The sequence below is a fragment of the Manis javanica genome, chromosome 3, assembly GCF_040802235.1.
Source record: "Manis javanica isolate MJ-LG chromosome 3, MJ_LKY, whole genome shotgun sequence".
NCBI lineage: Eukaryota > Metazoa > Chordata > Mammalia > Pholidota > Manidae > Manis > Manis javanica.
In genome coordinates this window covers 24,380,905-24,399,799 of record NC_133158.1, presented here as the reverse complement: position 1 = coordinate 24,399,799, position 18,895 = coordinate 24,380,905, and the positions used below count along the sequence as shown (strand labels likewise).

Sequence of the window (18,895 nt, the reverse complement as noted above, 5' to 3'; positions counted from 1 at the left end):
TGGATCCTGGCTCCATCACTGACTAGCTGAGTGTTCTCAGTCTTCTCATCTAAAAAATGGGCAAAAATTAATGCTTCCTACAAGGTTTTAGTGAGAATTGGGTGTGTTGATAATGATAATGTGCTTACAACAGGGCCTTCTGTAAGTATCCAATAAATACGCAAACTACTATTATTTAAAGGATATGACTTGGCTTGTGATACACCTATATTTATATCTGTATCTAAATGGAGTATGGCTCTTGAAAGAATCACAGAGCCTATAAGTAGGTTAGGCAATTCAGTTCTGTAATATATTTCTTAGATGACCTAAAAATGTTACTTTCATGAAAACAGGTAATAATGTAATAATAAATGCTGAGGAGGACCTGGGAAATAATAATATGAAAATGGACAAAACCTGGTACAGCCAGGAATTCATTTTCTTGTATATTTTCCATTTCATTGAGACAAACTCCTCAGATTACTAAAAGGAATAAATATTTTCTTGGTTAAAAATGCTCTGCTTAGGGACTGCCAGGCTCTGGCACCGGAGGTGTCTTATTCTTACTTTGTCTCTACTATTCACTAATCATGAGATCTAAGTCACATAAGTTAAGACAAGAACACTGACTTAGAAATAATTTCACTCACATCACACTGCCTTAAGAAAATCAAGTAAGATTCCATGCGAAAGAATTGTACAGTTGTAAGTAAAGACACATTTAGCCCAATCCATTCTTTTCATGCAAGAGCTTCCTACTCCACCTTCCAAACAAATCAAAACAAGACGCCTAAAACAAAATGAAACAAAAACTGAAGCCCAGAGGGGGAAGTGATCACTCATGGTCTCCTGCCTGCTCAGCAGAGGCAGGGCTTGGCAGGAGCTCCATGGCAATTACTCTCCAGGACCAGGTTTGCCTTCAGCTTGGTCCCACGCAAGAAGTAAGAAGGATGGTGGGGTGGTGGGTCCTGTGATGAGATGAGGGAGCAGGGATTCAACCATTCAGTGACAACTGGGTCAGTCCTTGAAGGTTACAGGAGGGATCTCTACCTCTTAATGCTAGAAAACAGGAGGCATATATGAACCACTGAGTCCTGTGGCTGGGAGATGAGCTAATTAAATCCTGAGGGTAAGTACTTGAGAAGATGCTATTTTAGAAATGCCTTGAGGGGCTCGAGTGGATTAGATTTGTCAGCCCATCACTGATCTCTCATTCTCTAACCTAGATCGAGTAAATCCTCCAATGAATGTCACAGCAGAGACTGAAGGAACATCTCTCTCTATCCAATGGGGGAAACCTGTTTCTGCCTTTCCAACCCATTGCTTTGATTATGAAGTAAAAATTTATAACATAAGGAAAGGTTATTTTCAGGTAATTCTTCAGATCACTCCAATAGTTGTTAGCACTGTTTTAGAAATATTTTAAAAATGATCTTCAGCGACTGCTCTGGTTGCAGCTTTGGAACTAACAAGGTCACAGGTAACTTCCATTTACCCAGTTTTTATGAAAATAAACCATACCTTAGTGGCCTTTTATCTTGAAAAGACTTACTTTTGGTTGAAAATAATACAAAGGTCAGATTAAAAACTCATCAGCACTACTTCTGGTGAAAATGTCAAATGTAGCTAGTTTGCAAAATAGTATGGCAGTTTCTCAAAAAATTTAAAATGGAATGAACATATGATCCAATAATTCTATTTCTGGATATACAAATCCAAAAAAATTTGAAGCAGGGTCTCAAAGAGAAATATTTGTATATCCATGTTCACGGCAATGTTATTCACAATAGCCACAGGAGGAAAAAACCCACATGTCCACTGACGGATGACTAGATAAATAATGTGGTACATACATAGGACACAATATTATTCAGCCTTAAAAAGGAAATTCTGACACATATTAGAACATGGATGACCTTTGAGGACACTATGCTAAGTAAAACAAGCTAGTCACAAAAGACAATTTCTGTATGATTGCATGTATACGAGATACCAAGAATAGTCAAATTCAGAGAGACAGAAAGTGGAATGGTGGTTTCCAGGGGTGGGAGGCAGGGGTGGGAGTTGTTGTTTCATGGGTAGAGTTTCAGTTTTGCAAGATGAAAAGAGTGGACATTGGTTGCACAACAGTGTGAATGTTCTTCACATGGCTAAGCTGTATCCTTAAAAATAGTAAAGATAGTAAATTTTACGGTATGTGTATTTTACCCCAACTTAAAAAACTCTTTTGTACCAGTGGACTAAAAGTTCAAGGGAAAAGGAAATGAGAAGAAAGCCAACATTTATTGAGCTCCAATATGTGGCAACATTTACTATGTTAATTTATTCTATCCTCATAGTAACTTGATTATATAATTTTACTTCCCATTTTACAGGAAAGGGAGGAACAGAGAGAGTAAATGACTTGCCCAAAATCAAAAAGCTAGAAAATTGTAATAGAGAAATCAGGATCAAAACTTATGCCTTACTGATAGTAGGCAAAGCAAGTTCAGTTTGATTGAACAAACATTTATAAATTGGCTTCTTTGTGGGTGATAATAAGAAGACAGACACTGTTCCTGCTATCCAGGGGCCCAGCTAGTGGACACACTCACCCAGCCTCAGAGTCGCCTCACCACAGTAAAGATACAAGGGAGCGAGAGGGCAGAGCACCTGCCAGGCTCCACAGACAGGAATTGAACGGCATTTTACAGGAGGAATCGAAACTTGCCTGGAGGGAGAGGAAAAGGACTTTTTTAGCCAGTGCTTCCCCAAATACCAGTGGTGAAAGACTTGCTTTCTTTGTTTAATTTGTAATCCACCACAGATTGGTACTTTTGTAAAATACAGTAAAAATGATTTTGCTAGAAAAACCAAACACCGAGACATAAGGGCAATGATCACAGACTTAGATGACGCGGCAATGTCGAATGGCTACGAAGGCTCCCAAACGGATACTCAATGTCTGTATTTACCTCTCTGTAGATCTGTGATAAACTGCTCCTGACATGCACTAGGCAGCCAACTGCACTTTGAGTGGTGGGGGGCTAGGCAGAAGGAATAACTCAATGGCTTGAGAGCACATGATTCCTTAGTCAAGTGGCATAATTTAGTCCGCCTGGACATGAAGCCTGCATTGTAATCATGACTCTAGATCTTACACTGGGACTTCTCCCAGAATGACCTATAAGATTTAACTTAAAAAAGAAAAAAGAAAAAAGGAAGAAAGATATTGTTTCTCTTTTTAAAACTACGACCATAGACCATGGAAGCCACTGAAAGCTTAGTATTAAAATATGACTGAATCTGCAGAGTCTAAGAGTAGTTTTGGTAGCAGATTGAAAGCTGGAAGTGTGTGGGGAAGGGTCATATTGAATGGGTACTACAATAGTCCAAGCAAAAAGTTCACCAGACCTGAAATAGGCAGTGGTCATGGGGCAGGTATGGGGAAGAGAGAAACACATCCAGGAGTATGTGAGATGCAGTGTCCAAGCTCAGCCCTGGTTTGGGACACAGGCAATTAGCTGGATAGCAGTTGCAGCCTCCAGCAGATGGAATACAGGAGAAGGGCTCATTTGTGAGAAAACAGCCTCATTTCAACACTAGATATCAGACTAAATTTCGTGTGGCAAACTAGCCTTTACTGAGGACATGTTATTTGAGTGAACCGTCCCAAATTGGTATTTTTGCAGGTCAAAAGTGGTCTGAATATTGGCAGTTTTTCTATGATTCAACCTAATCTATCTTAAGCTTGGGTTTTACAAAGTTAATTCCACTTAATTCAATAATACGTTAGGTTTTGTTATTTCTATTTTACATTTCAGAAAACTGAGGCTTAGAGAGGTCAAAGAATCTGCCCTGCACTTGGTTGGAGGTAGAGCTAGTATTCAAACCCAGCCCTTCCTAGATTCAGGGTCTCTGCAATTTCCTCTTCTCTATGCACACCCTCCTCCCAACCTCTGGCTCCAGTTGTTTGAGACATTCAGTGAATGCTTTTTTTGTAAAGAGCCAGCTATTTTAGGTTTCCAAGGCCATGTGGTTACTGTCACAATTATGCACCTCAGCAGCTGCAAAACGAAAGCAGCCATAGATAACACACTAGCAAAGAGGCGTGGGTGTGTTCCAGGAAGACTATGAGTGGACACTGAAGTTTCAATTTCATGTAATTTTCAGGTGTCATGAAGTATTATCCCTTTGATATTTTTCAATCACTAAAGATATATAAATCATTCTTAGTTTGCAGGCCCTGCAAAAACAGGGAGCTGGCCAGACTGGCCTGCAGATTGTAGTTTTCGGATGCCTTCTAGGTATGACGGAAACCAAGAGATAGTGTAGTGATGCGACTACAGAATGTGGAGGGACAGGGTGAGGAGGACCATGCAGACTGCCATAGACCCTCCAGTATTTCAATCAGGAAATGTCAATTAGACTCGATGGCTCAGCTAGACCTTACAGTTGACCATTTTGTTTATGCTGGTTAGAAGAGAGCTTTCCCCTGAAGGGTGACTGCCAACACAAGCCACACTGAAAGACTTTGAGTAAACTAATCAACAGGTGTCCTATCGATTTAAAATAGGTCACTGAACAGTGAGTCACATTTTTTACATATATATGATCTCCCAATCTGGTAATTGGCGTTCCTTAAGTTATGTGACCAGAGATTCTTATGATGTTCATTTTTTCCCATTTAGACAGAAAAAATGATGACCAATACATTCACCATGGTAACTGATGATATTTTAAGTATATGATCTCCCAATCTGATAATTGGCGTTCCTTAAATTATGTGACCAGAGATTCTTATAATGTTCGTTTTTTCCCATTTAGACAGAAAAAATGATGACCAATACATTCACCGTGGTAACTGATGATATTTCTAAGTATTCCATTCAAGTGAGAGCAACTGTGAGCTCCGTGTGCAGAGCAGTGGGGCTCTGGAGTGAGTGGAGTCAGCCTATTTATGTGGGTAAGTATCCTGTGTGTATTTTAAAGCCAGTGGCCTCACTCCTGGTTAAAACAGAATCCTAGGAAGTGTGTTACACATTCACTGTGGGTCTTGAGAAGCTTTCGCATGTCTACTCTACCTCCTCCTCTGTCGGCCCACTTTTTGATGAGAGATGGATTTATGTGGAAGCCAATGAAGCTTAAGTGTGCAAGCTTCTCGCTACCAGGAGCCTTTCAAAGCCTTGTGCCTATTTTTTTTTTCATATTATCTGATTCTAGTTCTATCCAGTTTTTTTACAAACTCTTTTTTGAAGATAATTGTAGATTTCCATGCAGTTATAAGATATAATAGAGTGTTTCTGTAGCTTTTACCTAGTTTCGTTCAAGGGTAACATCTTACAAAACCACAGTGTATTATCGCCACCAGAAATCTGGCAAGGATACAACCCACTGATCGTATTCAGATGTCATCCATTTTATATGTACTCATTTGTGAGCCCACTGAGTTCTGGGCAATTCTATCCCACGGGTGGGTTCACATGTCCGTTGCTCTTTTCTAAATACTTCCTCTATTCCTAACCCCTGGAAACTACTAATCCCTAATTCTCCATTTCCAACATTCCCCTTACCTAAATATGAATTCATACCTTTGTTTCCTTTTTTGAAGAAAATTCTAAAACTGAGTAAGCATCAGGGACCATAAAATCTGGATCCAGCCCTGGGCCTTCGGTGTAACATACATAAAAGGACCGGGTATGGCCTGGGATCCTTTGTTGGTTCTGCAGCTATTTTTGTTTATGACCAAACTGACTAGTTTTCTGGGCAAATAAGATGATCATTGTAGCTGTCAGTGGGATCTGTGAAGGGTAATGAACTACCCCACGGAGGGTCTGGATGAAAGGGGGCCTTCCCATCCTCACGCTGCTGCTGACAGCAATCCCATAACCTTGCACCTTGCAGACAGAAAATTCACACACTGTTGTTTGCTATTATCTGGGTGTCTTGGGCATTCACAGGCATTTTATGAGAGGAGACAGTTAAAGCATATGCCACAACTGTGCAACCTGGGGATGCATAGGTGGTTACATGTCACACAAGAGCTATGAGAACACAGGATGGCAGAAAGAAGGGTGGAATCTTACACAGAGAGCACAGGTGAATGCCCAGTCTTGGTATATATGGACTGCATACCCTTAGACAAATCACTTCTCTCCACCCTTGCTTTGATTTCTAGGAAAAAGGAAGTAATATCCACCTTGCCTGCCTCCCAAGGTACTGTGAAACAAAAATAATGATAGCAGATGACACTTTTTTGATGACTATTTTGCCAAGCATTGTACTAAATGCTTTGTGTGCATTACCTTCTGTAATCCTATCAACAAACCTACTTTGCAGGTGAGAAAATAAGTTTGGAAGGTTTAGGCAATTTGCCTAACTCTGCTTGCCAGAATGGCGGAAATGGGACTGAAACTCAGGCTGACTGCCTCCAACACCAGAGCTCTTAGCTTGATGGCATGGTGTGACCAGATTCTGCAAGCTGTAAAGTGCTTAACAAATTAGACTTACTTGAATTTCTAAAGAAGCTAATTTTGTGGTGATGGCTAGTCAAGCATGTAAACACAATCTCTCACTCATCTTGAAGAGTATTTGTTAAGGAGGAGAGATTGTTTTCAGGCACATGCTAAAAATTCCTGTTCTTTAACTCATCCACTTAGGCTACCGGTCGGGTCTTCAGGAGGTGACAGGGCAGTGGCACACTGGCCTAGGTGGATATGAATCAGGACACGTATCAGGTAGATTCCAAGAGATGAGCAGTCTGGGAAATGGAGGCTGTCCTTCGTCTGCAAGGGGACTAGTCATGCAGAGAGGCTGAGTTTCCAAAGGGGAATGGTACCACCTGAAATTGTGCAATGCGTAACCTGCACAGCCTTACAGGGTGGCCCTGCCATCATCCCTCTGGGACTCAGAGGAGCAGCATTAGCTTTCCTGGCAGAGGCAACCGAAAAGTGGCTAAAAGGAACCAAGAACAGGCCAACTGCACCTCCTTCCTGATTCTGCCACGGCCAGTCTTCCCTCTCCTCCTCCCTCAGCTGATGCTCTGACCTGACTAGAGAGACCCAGCACACACAGGAGCTCTCTCTGTGTGGCTTCACTGCACAATAAAATGCTCTCTGCTCACCAAGATGGAAACATGAGACACATTACTCACCCCAGGGTTTTAATAAGATTATTAGTTTTATCAAATGCCTATGGTAGAAGGTTAATTACTCAAGCATTTGGTGGGTTTCTTTTTTCAAATGCTTTATTATCCCCAAGGCACAAAACTCTTTTGGCCCCAAGATACTCTTATGTGTCTTGCCCACATTACTATACTTAGAATTCAGAGGTTCTTTTAATGCTGTCCAAGGACCTCAAACCAACATGGTGGAGACCAAGGTGGGAACCCTGGCTAAGGGGCCAGTTCTGTTCCCCTTTGAGTTTTGAAGTCCTACTCAGTGCAAACCTTGGAGAATTTAGGACTCGGAGAGTAAGGAAGAAACGAGAGACAAATCAGGAGAGCCACGTTTCAGCCATGGCTCTGCAGGGCCGAGCTGAGTAACCGAAGTTGGACACAGAGAGTGTAACATCATGAGCCAAGCGCACAGAGCCTGCTGAGAGGGCTGTGACAAGGTGGATTCTCAGGGAACGTGTAGGTCCTCAGGTGTGGTGATCTGTCACCACCGCAGGGGACAGTGATGGCGAGTAGGCCAGGTCTCTGCTGCTCCTGACTAGTGAGACACGCTTAACCTGGGTCTTTTCCTCACCTGTGAAATGTGAGCCCTGTACCCCAAAGTTTGTTCCTACCCTGCTGTTTTCTTACTTCAATGCCCAATGCCCCATCAGCCCATCACCAAAATGCTGAGAGTGAAACTGGTCCACAATGAGTTTAAGCTTGTTTTTAATTTATTATTCATTCTCCACATTTCCATTATTATTTCCTAAATAACAGGTTCCCAGTTTGGAACTGGGCTCAAGACCCCCCTACCGGGTGGACCTCACTGCCATTATCTATGGTAGATCCCCATTTCATGTGCTTCCACCCTTTTCATTAAGATGAGCTGATTGATAGGACTACTCACCTTACAAATCCATTGTTTCTAGAATTTACTCCCTTGCTCAGTTTAGGATCGTTAGTGAATTTAGTCAGTGCACACTTGCGATTTTCATCAAGATGATTAATAAACATAATAGGAAGTCTAGGCCCCTCTGGGACATTTCACATGGCTCTTCCTTACCCCTTGAGGATGCAGCAATAATTATGCTCAGCTTGCCATCTATCAGGCAGTTTTGCCGCTACATTCATTTCCTCTAGACACCTTCCTCCTCTACCTTCTTGTACAAAGGGCACCCTGGAGTCTTCCCCTTCCAGTTTCACTCCAAGGTCCAAGTTAACTATCACCTCTTTCTTAGATGTTATTAAGTCCACCTCCTTTATTTTCAGGAAATGGAGGCCCAACAATATTAAAAATTCACTAGTTATCAGACAGCCAAGAAGTGGCTATTTATGGACAATTTTCTCAAACAGGTAACATCCGAATCAATTATCAAACTATCAATTCACTAATCGACCCATCATAGCCCAAGGTGTGAATAAAGAGTGAGGGCCAGGATGAGTGAGCTTTGGTTGACGAGGAGACAGGACTGCTGCCCAGCTTGCAGCGTCAAGGTCTCCGGACAGGGTAGCGGCACAGGGGCCGGCAGCTGGGCACAGGCGGGAAGCGCATGCTCACCCTCCCTGACGCTCTGCTCTGGGTGGCCGGCTCCTGCTGGCATTTCCAGAGCATGGAATACTTGGTTTTCTTCCAAACGGAAGTAAAAGCTTCATTTTATCACTACTCGTCATCAACTGGCCTTCCTCAACTGGCTCATCTTATCTTAAGAGCTAACTTCCCACTTTTAATGGTCTTTCTCCTTTTGAACCTTTCTTCACTTCCGGATTCTTCTGTTGCTTTATTCTCTGTGTTATCTCCCATTTACCAAAGCCTTTTGTCCCCTGGGCCTGTGAAGAAGCTTTTTCTTTTCTCAAGCTTGCCCTCTTCTCTTCTCTCTCCTCCATGAAGCAAGCAATCAGGAAAATAGTTCCCTACAGTGATTTGGTGCATTGAGCATTTAAGGAGTCCATTCTGTGTTTATTTCCTGCCATGTCCTTGGCCAATCCTTCTGAGAACTGTGTTCAGTGACAGGTCTGACCCACAGTCCCAGGCATGATGGCGCCTCAAACAGCGACTGGGGTTTGCCCTGACCTCAGTGGAAGCTGTATCTGAAGGCCAGGATCGAAGCTACGGTGGAGGAGGTACCATGAAAATGTGTTAGTGAACCCATAGTTCCTTAGGGTTGTGGTGTGCAGCACCTGCACCCAGCACAGGAGAGCCAGGCTCAGGGCAGTGCTCCGCTCGCTCCGACGTGCAGGGGAGTGGGCATCTCCTTCCAAAGACGTGCTACTCACAGAAAACCCTTGGCTTCCCTGGCACAGTGTGGGGGGAGGGGGCGCTGATTCTTAGAGCAAAGTGGCTCGTCCTAGAGTCCAGAAGGACTTAATGACAACAGTTTGAGGCAGAAAACAAGGAGGCATGTAAGAATTTGGGCAGAGATGCAAGTAAGCTTCACACAGGGAAAACTAGTTCCATTGTCCTCTGACTTGACATTCATGGGCGTGAAAGTGCCACAGAACCTGGTACATTGGCCTGGGCACCCAGAACCCAAAGCTGGAGGGCTTGCAGCCACTTCTGATGTCTACTTCATCTCTTCATTTCACACTGCAGGCATCATACGGGGGGCGTGCAGCTTCCACCCTCAGCCCTCTACCCTCTTTCTTCCTGTATCTTTTTCCACATACTCTTTCTAAATTCTCACACTGTGGTGAAACAGAGAGAAAATCAGGGAAGATAAACATAGAGGGGAAACACTGTAGCGGTCCAAGATTAGGCTCCCCTAGGTCTTCCCAAAGAACTTTGCAGGAAGCTTTCCTGAAGTAACTGATGGCACCCTCTGGGTCAACAGGTACAAAAAGTGGTTGGAAAATAAAAAGTTGACCTGAAATAACCTGAAAAACATTGAGAGTTCCCTCAGTAGCCTGAAAAACACACTGAGGCTTACCTGACACTAATACAACTTGGGGCGATCCTGGGTTTTCCACATCAGTGGAGGATTTCAGGTGGGTAAACTTGGTAGTTGGTTAGGTCAGCTGCTGCCTTGTATGCAGCTCCTATGGTTTCAAGGCTGGTTAGATCATTCCTGGCAGCCCCTCCAGTGTTCCCCGAATGGGGTCAGGACCCCTGCATCCCAATGGTGGTCCTGCGAGCCAGGAGGAGAGTAGCATGAATTTTCAGATTTTGTCCCCAACTGTCAGGAGCAAAGCGTTCCACTGTGCTTTCAGGCATGGCCACCTCCAGCCGTGCCTACGCCATGCCGGGCCCATCCATGTGTGAATTCTGCATCACAATGAGTCTGAGATGGGACATCGGCTTAGAAGAAGGATGGCCAGGTACTGAGCTAGGCATGTCTACCTACATTACCTTATGTATCTTTACAAACACCGGGTTTTTCCACTTGTAGATATTTACAGATAAAAAAACAGATGCAGAGAGGTTAAGGAAATGCCCAGAGTGACAGGACCAGGAAGTGGTTGGCTGGGCCTAGACCAAGCCACAGGACTGGCTCCACAGCAGTTTCCCTGTGATGCTTTATCATCCCATGGGTCATGGTGCCAGCCAGGGAGACTGAGGCAGGAGATAGGCAGGAGATGGGCAGTAGGGGCTGAGGTTTGTACCAGTTCACAAACAGCTTGCACATAATTTTCATTTTAGTAGAGATCTTAGAGGGCCAGGACCAGGCATGCCCTATGCCCCCTTCGGTTCCCTAGTTTCTGGATTATTTGGTATGCTTTTCTCCTCTCCAGGGGTTGACTGACCTGCATTTTCGGGATTCTGACAGCACTGACATTTTAGTTTTTTTAAATGACATACAGTATCGTGATGTTTCCGTTCTGAAACATTGTGTGTAACCCTAATTATAGTAGCTATTATTTATTGAACACCTACTATGTCCTACCACTGCGCTAAGCACTTTATGCATATCAGCTCATTCAGTTCTTATCCTCATTTTGCACAGCAGACATTGGGTGCTGGAGGTCTCACTCCTGCTTCAGGTCACCTCCGTGGCAAGTCACAGAACCAGGATTAAACCTACTCACCCTGTGTTTCTTATTTCTTTGTGATTTGTGATAGCTGCAGCCAGCTTTCTGTTGTCTTAGTAGGTTGGCAGAACAGGACTAGCAGTCCCTTACACTTGAGAAAGTTCTGGGTTGCGTAGGGCCCAGGAAGCACACCATCTTTGGTGCTGTGTAGGGAAGCCCGCACTCTCCATTCAGCTTCAACAAGTCTGGCCCTGTGCGGACTGGGAGGAATGCAGACAGACCACACCGCAGTGACCCGTCTAGGGAACCCTGAACGTGTGCACACACACATGCAGAGGGTCACCATTTCTTCTCCATATTTCAGTTTGCTTGAGCCCAGTTTCCAGAGATAAACACAGGGTAAGTTTTGTGTTATTTTGCTCTGGGCCCTGGACGAGTGTATATTTTGTCCACTGAGCCTGTGATCACTGCCCCCTCTCTTTTTCTCCCTAAGTCAGGTAAAGCCCATGGTCCACCTGTCAGCTGTTTCGGAAAGCTTACCTACCCAAAAGGTTTGCTTCTGACCTTTGCTTGCATTGTAAGCCTGACCTGGTTTGGGTGCCCCTTCATGAAGGACGCCAGAGCCCCTCCCAAGGAGAGGCAAGCCACAGGAGCTCTCAGACTAACACAGCAGGGTTCTCTCCATGACCCAGCCCTATTGCACTTCTGCTCCCTGTACTTGCTGGTTTTATGAACACAGAGTAGGGCTATTTCAGTGGGTGAGTCACATCAATTTACTAATTAGCTCTTTTCCCTGGAAACCTGTGACTGAATCTGAAATTAGATTCAAAATCAATATGGAAGCAGTTAAGGTCATTATTTGTATGGGCAGTTTACGATGGAACAAGCCACATCAAACTGACCTCCTCAGAGTTTAGTCTGAACTACACAGATCACAGAATTCTAGAACAACAGGAGCTGCAGCACAAGGCGGGAAGTGATTTGGTAAAGCTCCCCCGGCAGCCAGAGGCACATCTGGAATGAAGCTTGGACCGATGCCTATGACTTTCTGCCCTCTTGGTTGCCACCATCCCACCCCACCCCTTCTCATCCCCCTGACCCCACATATACACTCTCACATTATACAAGGGCAGCATTTTCATTAGTTGGCTAATTCTCAAGGTCAAATGGTTGAGATGTGAGGAGCAATGGAAGCCAAGGTCACCAGAAACCACACACCTGAGCTCCTGAACACTCTAAGCTGCTAGTGTCCCAAGAGCATTGAGGAACGAGGTGGAGGGTCTGAAGGGCTGCTCCTTAGAAGAACAGGCTTGCTGACTTCCCCTTTCTAAAACTCATCTCTGCATAACCAAATAGTGGTGCCCATTGATTTCTTGAAAAGAAACATCTGCGGCTTCCGTTTTAATGGCAGGAAAGGCATTCTCCTTGAGTCAGACAAAAGATCCAAGTTATCTGGAAATACTTGTTCTCAAGAATGTCTCTAAGGCCAGAGACCCCAGAATTCAAATGAATGATGTACTCATGGGCCTCCCAATCTGTATAGTATTGAACTTCTTAATCATTTGCCCTGAAGGATATATATTGTCAGTGAGCAGTGAGACCTGTTCTCCTTTTCTACCTTCAATGAAACCAGGGTAGAAGCTAATTTTAATTCATTATTTGTATAACTGACTCAATTTTTTTTGCATTAAAAATTAAACAGTAGATAATCCACAAATAAGTTCCATTTGGTGGTATATGAAAGCTTTTTCTTGCACTAAATTTACCTGCCAGTTTCTTTTCTTTGTGGTAAAGCTAACCTTCGCTCCACTCTCTGGGGGTTAGTTCTGTTCTCAACTGGCAGTAGGGGATTAGTTCCAAGGCACCCCGGGACAGTGCAGCAGCCATGCCAGGAGAAATGACTAATTTGCCAACTCCCTCCAGGCAGCGACCATCATGTTGCTTTACACCTAACACCTTGCGTGCATCAATAACTTTTTTTGATTGCATGAAATAAAATCAGTTGCCTCTGTATTTATGCCAATTCAATGAGAATCTTTGCTTATCAAAGTGAGAGTGGAAGTGAATAAATACAGAGTGGTTTAACTGAAAATATTTTTGCAATTGTGGTAAAAAATAAACGGTACTATTATCAGGACTTAGCATATCAGGCGATGGAGCATTACAAAATTTGAGACAAAAATGGGACCGACTGTGCAACCCTGATATTATTTACAACACTGCTCATTCTTTCTACAGGACCTGAAACCTACCTGTCTTGTCTAACCTGGTTGTAAACAGGGTAACTTTTTTTTTCTGCTGACACACTAAATTCATATTCCATGTGTACGAGTACAGAGTTTCTGAACATACAGATTTGGTTACTTGCATAATGGTTAACAGCATGGACTGGTGAGTTTCAGAGATGAGGAAATGAAGCAGGCAGACTCCCTTATTCAGGAAATTGGACTGGGAAATAAAGCAAGATGGTATTTTACTTGATATTAGTTCATCCCAGTTGCTCTTGATATTAGTTATGAGCAACTGCAGTAGAAACTAAGTTGAACAGTGACTATGATGCTCAGTTACAGTCCAGACAACTGAATATTAATCCTAGAACCACTGATTGTCTGAAGCTTTTGGGAAAATAAAAGGTTTGCCTCTATTTTCCATCATTTTACAAATTGTGGCGACTGCCTGTTTGTAAAATAACACATGTAAAACACATATAATACTATGGTTGTAGGTTTTGATAAAGTGATTCAATCTCAATTAAAGCTTAGGAAATGTCAGGAGAATGGTACTTTGCAAAGCAGCTTTTCTACTGGAGAGGCAGCCTGCACACCTAGCAACCTCCCACAGTCACGGAGGACACAGGGTGGTCGCTCCCCTGCAGGGCAGTGTGATCCCGCCAGGAAGATGACTCTGCTCTGGAGCTGTTCAGCGACGGAGAAACACTTGGGACGTTTGGGGAGAAGCACCCACCACCTGTTCTATCCAGAGCATGGTGGGGGTGGAAGCAGACATAGTATCACTGCTCCATGCTCTTTTAAGAGCATTACTGCTGGGCCTGTCGTGTGCACCCCACCCACTAGCTGTGTGCCCTCAGCAGACTTCCTCTGCCCTCCTCCGCTCCATCTGTAAAGTAAGGATAGCGGTGCCCTGCTCGAAGCATTCCTGTGAGGTTACACTGAGAAGGCACTTTAAGCATTTCTGCACTGCATTTGTTACCTATGAACTCTCAGAGAAAGCAAACATAAAAATATATATAGAAAATAAGCTGTTACTTCCAGTTACTAATTATTTTTGTTTTAGTTTTTTATACTTTACTATAACTTTCAGTAACAGAAACATACATATACACTTTTCTAAAGTAATTTTTGTTAGAGGTATGTGTACAGGAAATGACAATGCCCTGGACTGAGTCAAGGGTACTGGAAAAGGCACTGGGATTGGAGGGATCATTGAGGTCATATATGCCACCTCCCTGATTTGTATAGATGAGGGAACCAAGGTCCATTACAGACACCTTCTCAGCAAGCTGGGAACAGAATCCAGTCTCCACACTAGGCAAGGATGGATGTTCACTTGCATTTATGACTGGCTATGATGTAATGATGCAAATCAAATAAATGAGGAAGGCAGGCAGGGGCTACAGAGAATGTGAAGAATCAAAGTGACTCCAAGGATACCAGTTTGGGAAGTTGGAAGAATCTCCACTCTTCCAAGATGGGGGAAGTTAGTGAGAGAAGTTGTTTTCATGTGAAGAAGGGCAAGAGTTTGAATTTGAATGTTGTCCTGCTGGAGAAACATCTGTGCAGCTCACACCCATGGGCAGTTTCAGAGTTGCGTGTCACGGCTGGGCCAGGAATAGAGGCTTGGGAGAAGAATGCATGGAATTAAAAGGCAAAGCTGTGCTCAGCAAAGGTCTCAAAGTTTAAAGAACAGACCATGGTGGAAAATATCAGAGGATGAAGGACTTCGCTGAGAGAGTCAGTTGAAATTAAAAAGAGGAGAAGGAAATTCCCCTGAAGAGGAGGAATTTGGGGGAAAAGAGGCCATGGCTTGGTTTCAAGGTAGGTGCAACTACTAAGCTTAAAATTCAGGAGGGAAGGTCAGGAAAAAGAAAGTTGGAACAACAAAGCAAAAGCCCTTTGAATTCAACTAGGAGGAAACCACCTGTGAATAAAGAAGCAATTTCTGGAATGGGGAAATGAAACAGCCTGAATTCCCTGCGAGAAATTAGCATGGAAAATAAAGTCAGAATGCATCTGATGATAGCTGGCAGATATGGCAGAGCAAAGGAATGGCTTATTCAAGATACAGGACTCCATGAATATGTGAAGGAGGAAGCACAGAGATGAAGGGGGAGAGGTGAAAGCTTTAGGGAGGCAGAGATAAGCCCGAGTAAGAGCTCTCAGGAGGCAGCAGAGAGATCAGGGCAAAGTTGGATTCACTAGCCTTAAACCCTCAAGGCATCCCTCCCTCTTGGTACCTGGACATTTTGAGTTTGAAGTGTTTTGGGAGCTTTTCAAAGTCTTAGGATATTTACAGGGACTTGAAAATTCCACTTACTTCTCACGTGACATAAGAAGAGTTCATGGAAACTGAGGCCCGAGACCTGCCTCTCCTGGCGCAGGGTGGCTTGAACATCACCTCAGGACTTGGTGCAGCTCTCACCGGATCAGCACCTGTGTCAGGACTTGCTTAGTGCCCATCCTCCCTGAGGGATCCTGATCTGCGAGGAGGGAGAGCCTACGTGTTATCGTGACCCGCCTCTCCGCAACTTGTGCAGTGCCAAACACATAACAGGACTCAGAAATATGTGTTGAATGGGTGAATAAAGGAATGAATTTGCTACTGGCCTCCACCACAGAAAGCGAAAGTTGTATTCGGGGATATAGCTCTGGTTTTGCACTTTCATTTGGAAGTGAATCAGGAAATTTAGCAAGTGGTTACCTCTTTAAATAACATTTGGTAAATGGCCCTGGGTTTTTCTCGAATGCATTTCCACTACCTTAAAAAAAAAAAAATCACACACACCCTGGAGCTATCCTCAAAGCCCACAAAAGTGGGCAGATTAGCAACAACTTTAACTAGAGAGTAAGGCGACATGCACCATATTATACTTTCTGTACTGACTTAAGAGCAATTTCCTCATACTCTCCTGTCTGTGTAGTGGTAATCTGGAAAAGGGTGTGTTCAGGATAGTTAAGATTGCAAAGCATGTACAGCAGAGCCTGATGCCTTCACTGTTAACTATGAGCATCATTCCATACTTTACTTCCTCTAAAAGTTCAATTTCCAACTTTGTATTTTCATTGTAATGTAATAAGGTTACTAAGTAGGTTTATGTTTTTGTAGCTTTTCAATCTAAAAACCTTACTACTCAACCAAAAACTGATTAAGCTCCAAGATGCAGGTGGCACAGTACCTAGAATGTACTCCATGAATACCTGCTGACAGATGAAACAATACTGTAAAATGAAAAGTGGCCTCACTGCCATTTTTCATTTCATCTTCAGATTAGCCTTTATGAGGTGGAGATTAGCCCCCCAGGCCCACCCCATTTGACAGATGACAAATTTGAGGCTCAGGAAGGCTAAGCTACTGGCCTGGCCTCACCCAGTGCCTACACCTCAAACCCATGCATTCAATTGCCCACACCTAGTCATTTCTCTTATCTGCTGCTGATTCTAGCTGAATTTTCTTTTTAATCAGGAAATGATGAGCAGAAGCCCTCAACAGAATGGTTTCTTATTGTGTTTATGGCAACCATCTGCTTCACCTTGTTAATGTTCTCACTCATCTGTAGAAAGTAGGTAATATTTTTTATATTTGGGGTGCTTCCTGTGGGGTCTGAGAACTGAATTTTTACCTTCTTGCTGTGCATCCATTAGAGTCCTTGTTACCAGATGAAATTTATGGCACTTCTGTGTCTTTTGAACAGGCTTTGCAAGATTAGGGCAGACCATATCAAAAAGTGAGAAACATCAGATTATCTACAGAGCACCGCATAGCTCAGCCATTACATTGCTCATTCTTGAATTTTAGGGGTCTGTTCATTTCTGAGGCGGCTTTCACATTAATGTTCTTTTGATGCCACTCATTACCAAAAAGAAAGTGATTTCTGTGAGCCATCACAGCTGGGGGTCTGCCAACGAGCCCTGTAGGTAACAGCGGGGCACTGCACACATGACAGAGATCACTCATTTTCAGAAATTAGGCCTGGTAACGTGTACTGACATGAAGCAATTGCCATTTTGTCTTTTTTGGACAACTAAGAGGCCAGATACTGCAGAACCTTGCAGTACCCCTAAGGTAATGTAGGCATTTGGAAGCCTTGGTCAATAAAGATTTTCAATTACAAAACAGCAGATTTGGGGATTAACTAGGTCAATTACTGGAGTAGCTATTTAAGGATAAGAAAGGACACTCTTGCTCACGTAACTCCCTCCTTTCCTGCTTTCAGGTGTCACTTATGGACCAAGTTGTTTCCACCAGTCCCAACACCGAAAAGCAATATTAAAGATTTCTTTGTAAACATCAACTATGAGGTAAAGTTGAAGGTCCTTATGATATGTCCTGTCTGCCTATGGCTGTGTCCACAGGTATCTGCCATTGGGTTACTGGTTCTCCACCATACATGGCAGGGTCTTTACCCAGGAGGCCACATGCCTTAGTCACTCTGCTTTCTGGCAGGTTGTTCTATTATACATATTCATTATTGTCTTTGAATACTGGAAAGTTCATATTCAGTTATTTATGTGGTCACCAGTCAGATTTCAACTTTAATTTTCTATCAGTCATCTCTTAATGGACGGTGGGCAATTCTTCCAACATGGACTTCCCTTTTTTTACGGTATGGAACAAAAATGAGCTGTCTGATGTCCCTTTAGCTCTGACATTTCAAGAATCCATGTTTCTGCCCACAGGTACCCTAATCACTAAAGTTTTTCAGGGGATTTTTCGTAGTTCCTTTGTATAAAGAACCAGTGAGAAGGCAACTGATTTCCCCAAATATTAATTTCTTAGGCCCTATTCACTGTTCAGAGCTCTTAGGCTTAACTGAATACTCACTTAATGACTACCCAAGTGTTCTAGCACCATTGGTTAAATACACACACACACACACGTCATCCTTTTCCCCAGTGAATTGTCTTGGCATACTTGCTGAAAATCAGTTTTCCCATATATGTGCAGGTCTATTTCTGGTCTATTTAATTTTATTTGCCTGTTTGACTGTCCTCCTACCAATATAATCCCATTTGAATTACTGCAGCTTTATTGTATACCTACCTGGAGACCAGGCAGTATAAAGCTTCCAAACATGATCCTCCCCCCCAAAGTTGTTTTGCTTATTTTAGGTCCTTTGCTTTTCCATATAAATTTTAGAGCCAGTTTATCAATTTCTACAAAAAACTCCAAACCAAACAAAAAAACAGCTGCTGGGATCTTGATCAGGACTATATTGTATCACAGGTAATTTTGAGAGAAGTGACATCTTAACAATAATGAGTCTTTTGACTTGTAGTAAACATCACACATCACTCTAGTTCTAATTTTTCTCAGCAATGTTTTGTCATTTTCAGTGTAGTTACTGCACATTGCTTGTCAAGTTTGTCCTTAATTTGAATGGTTAAGAGTAGGAATCAGCAAACTTCAATAAAGAGCCAGATACAAACATTTGAAGGCCAAATGGTTTATCGCAGTGATCCGATGCTGCCACCATAGTGTGAAAGCAGCCACAGACAGCATGCCAATGAATGAGCTCAGCTCTGGCCAGTAAAACTTTATTTACCAAAACAGACAGTGAGCCAGATATAGTCAGTCCAC

General features: G+C 43.2%; 1 protein-coding gene across 1 annotated transcript in view; it reads left to right on the top strand.

Annotated features, from left to right (window-relative positions):
• The window catches only part of IL5RA (interleukin 5 receptor subunit alpha), a 35,687-nt gene that overhangs the window by 10,281 nt on the left and 6,511 nt on the right, over positions 1 to 18,895 (top strand). Inside the window, exons 7-10 of the mRNA XM_017649818.3 lie at positions 1,209 to 1,354; positions 4,789 to 4,927; positions 16,781 to 16,877; positions 17,532 to 17,616. Of these exons, the coding sequence (XP_017505307.1) occupies positions 1,209 to 1,354; positions 4,789 to 4,927; positions 16,781 to 16,877; positions 17,532 to 17,616 (467 nt within the window). The remainder of the gene's footprint in view (positions 1 to 1,208; positions 1,355 to 4,788; positions 4,928 to 16,780; positions 16,878 to 17,531; positions 17,617 to 18,895) is intronic.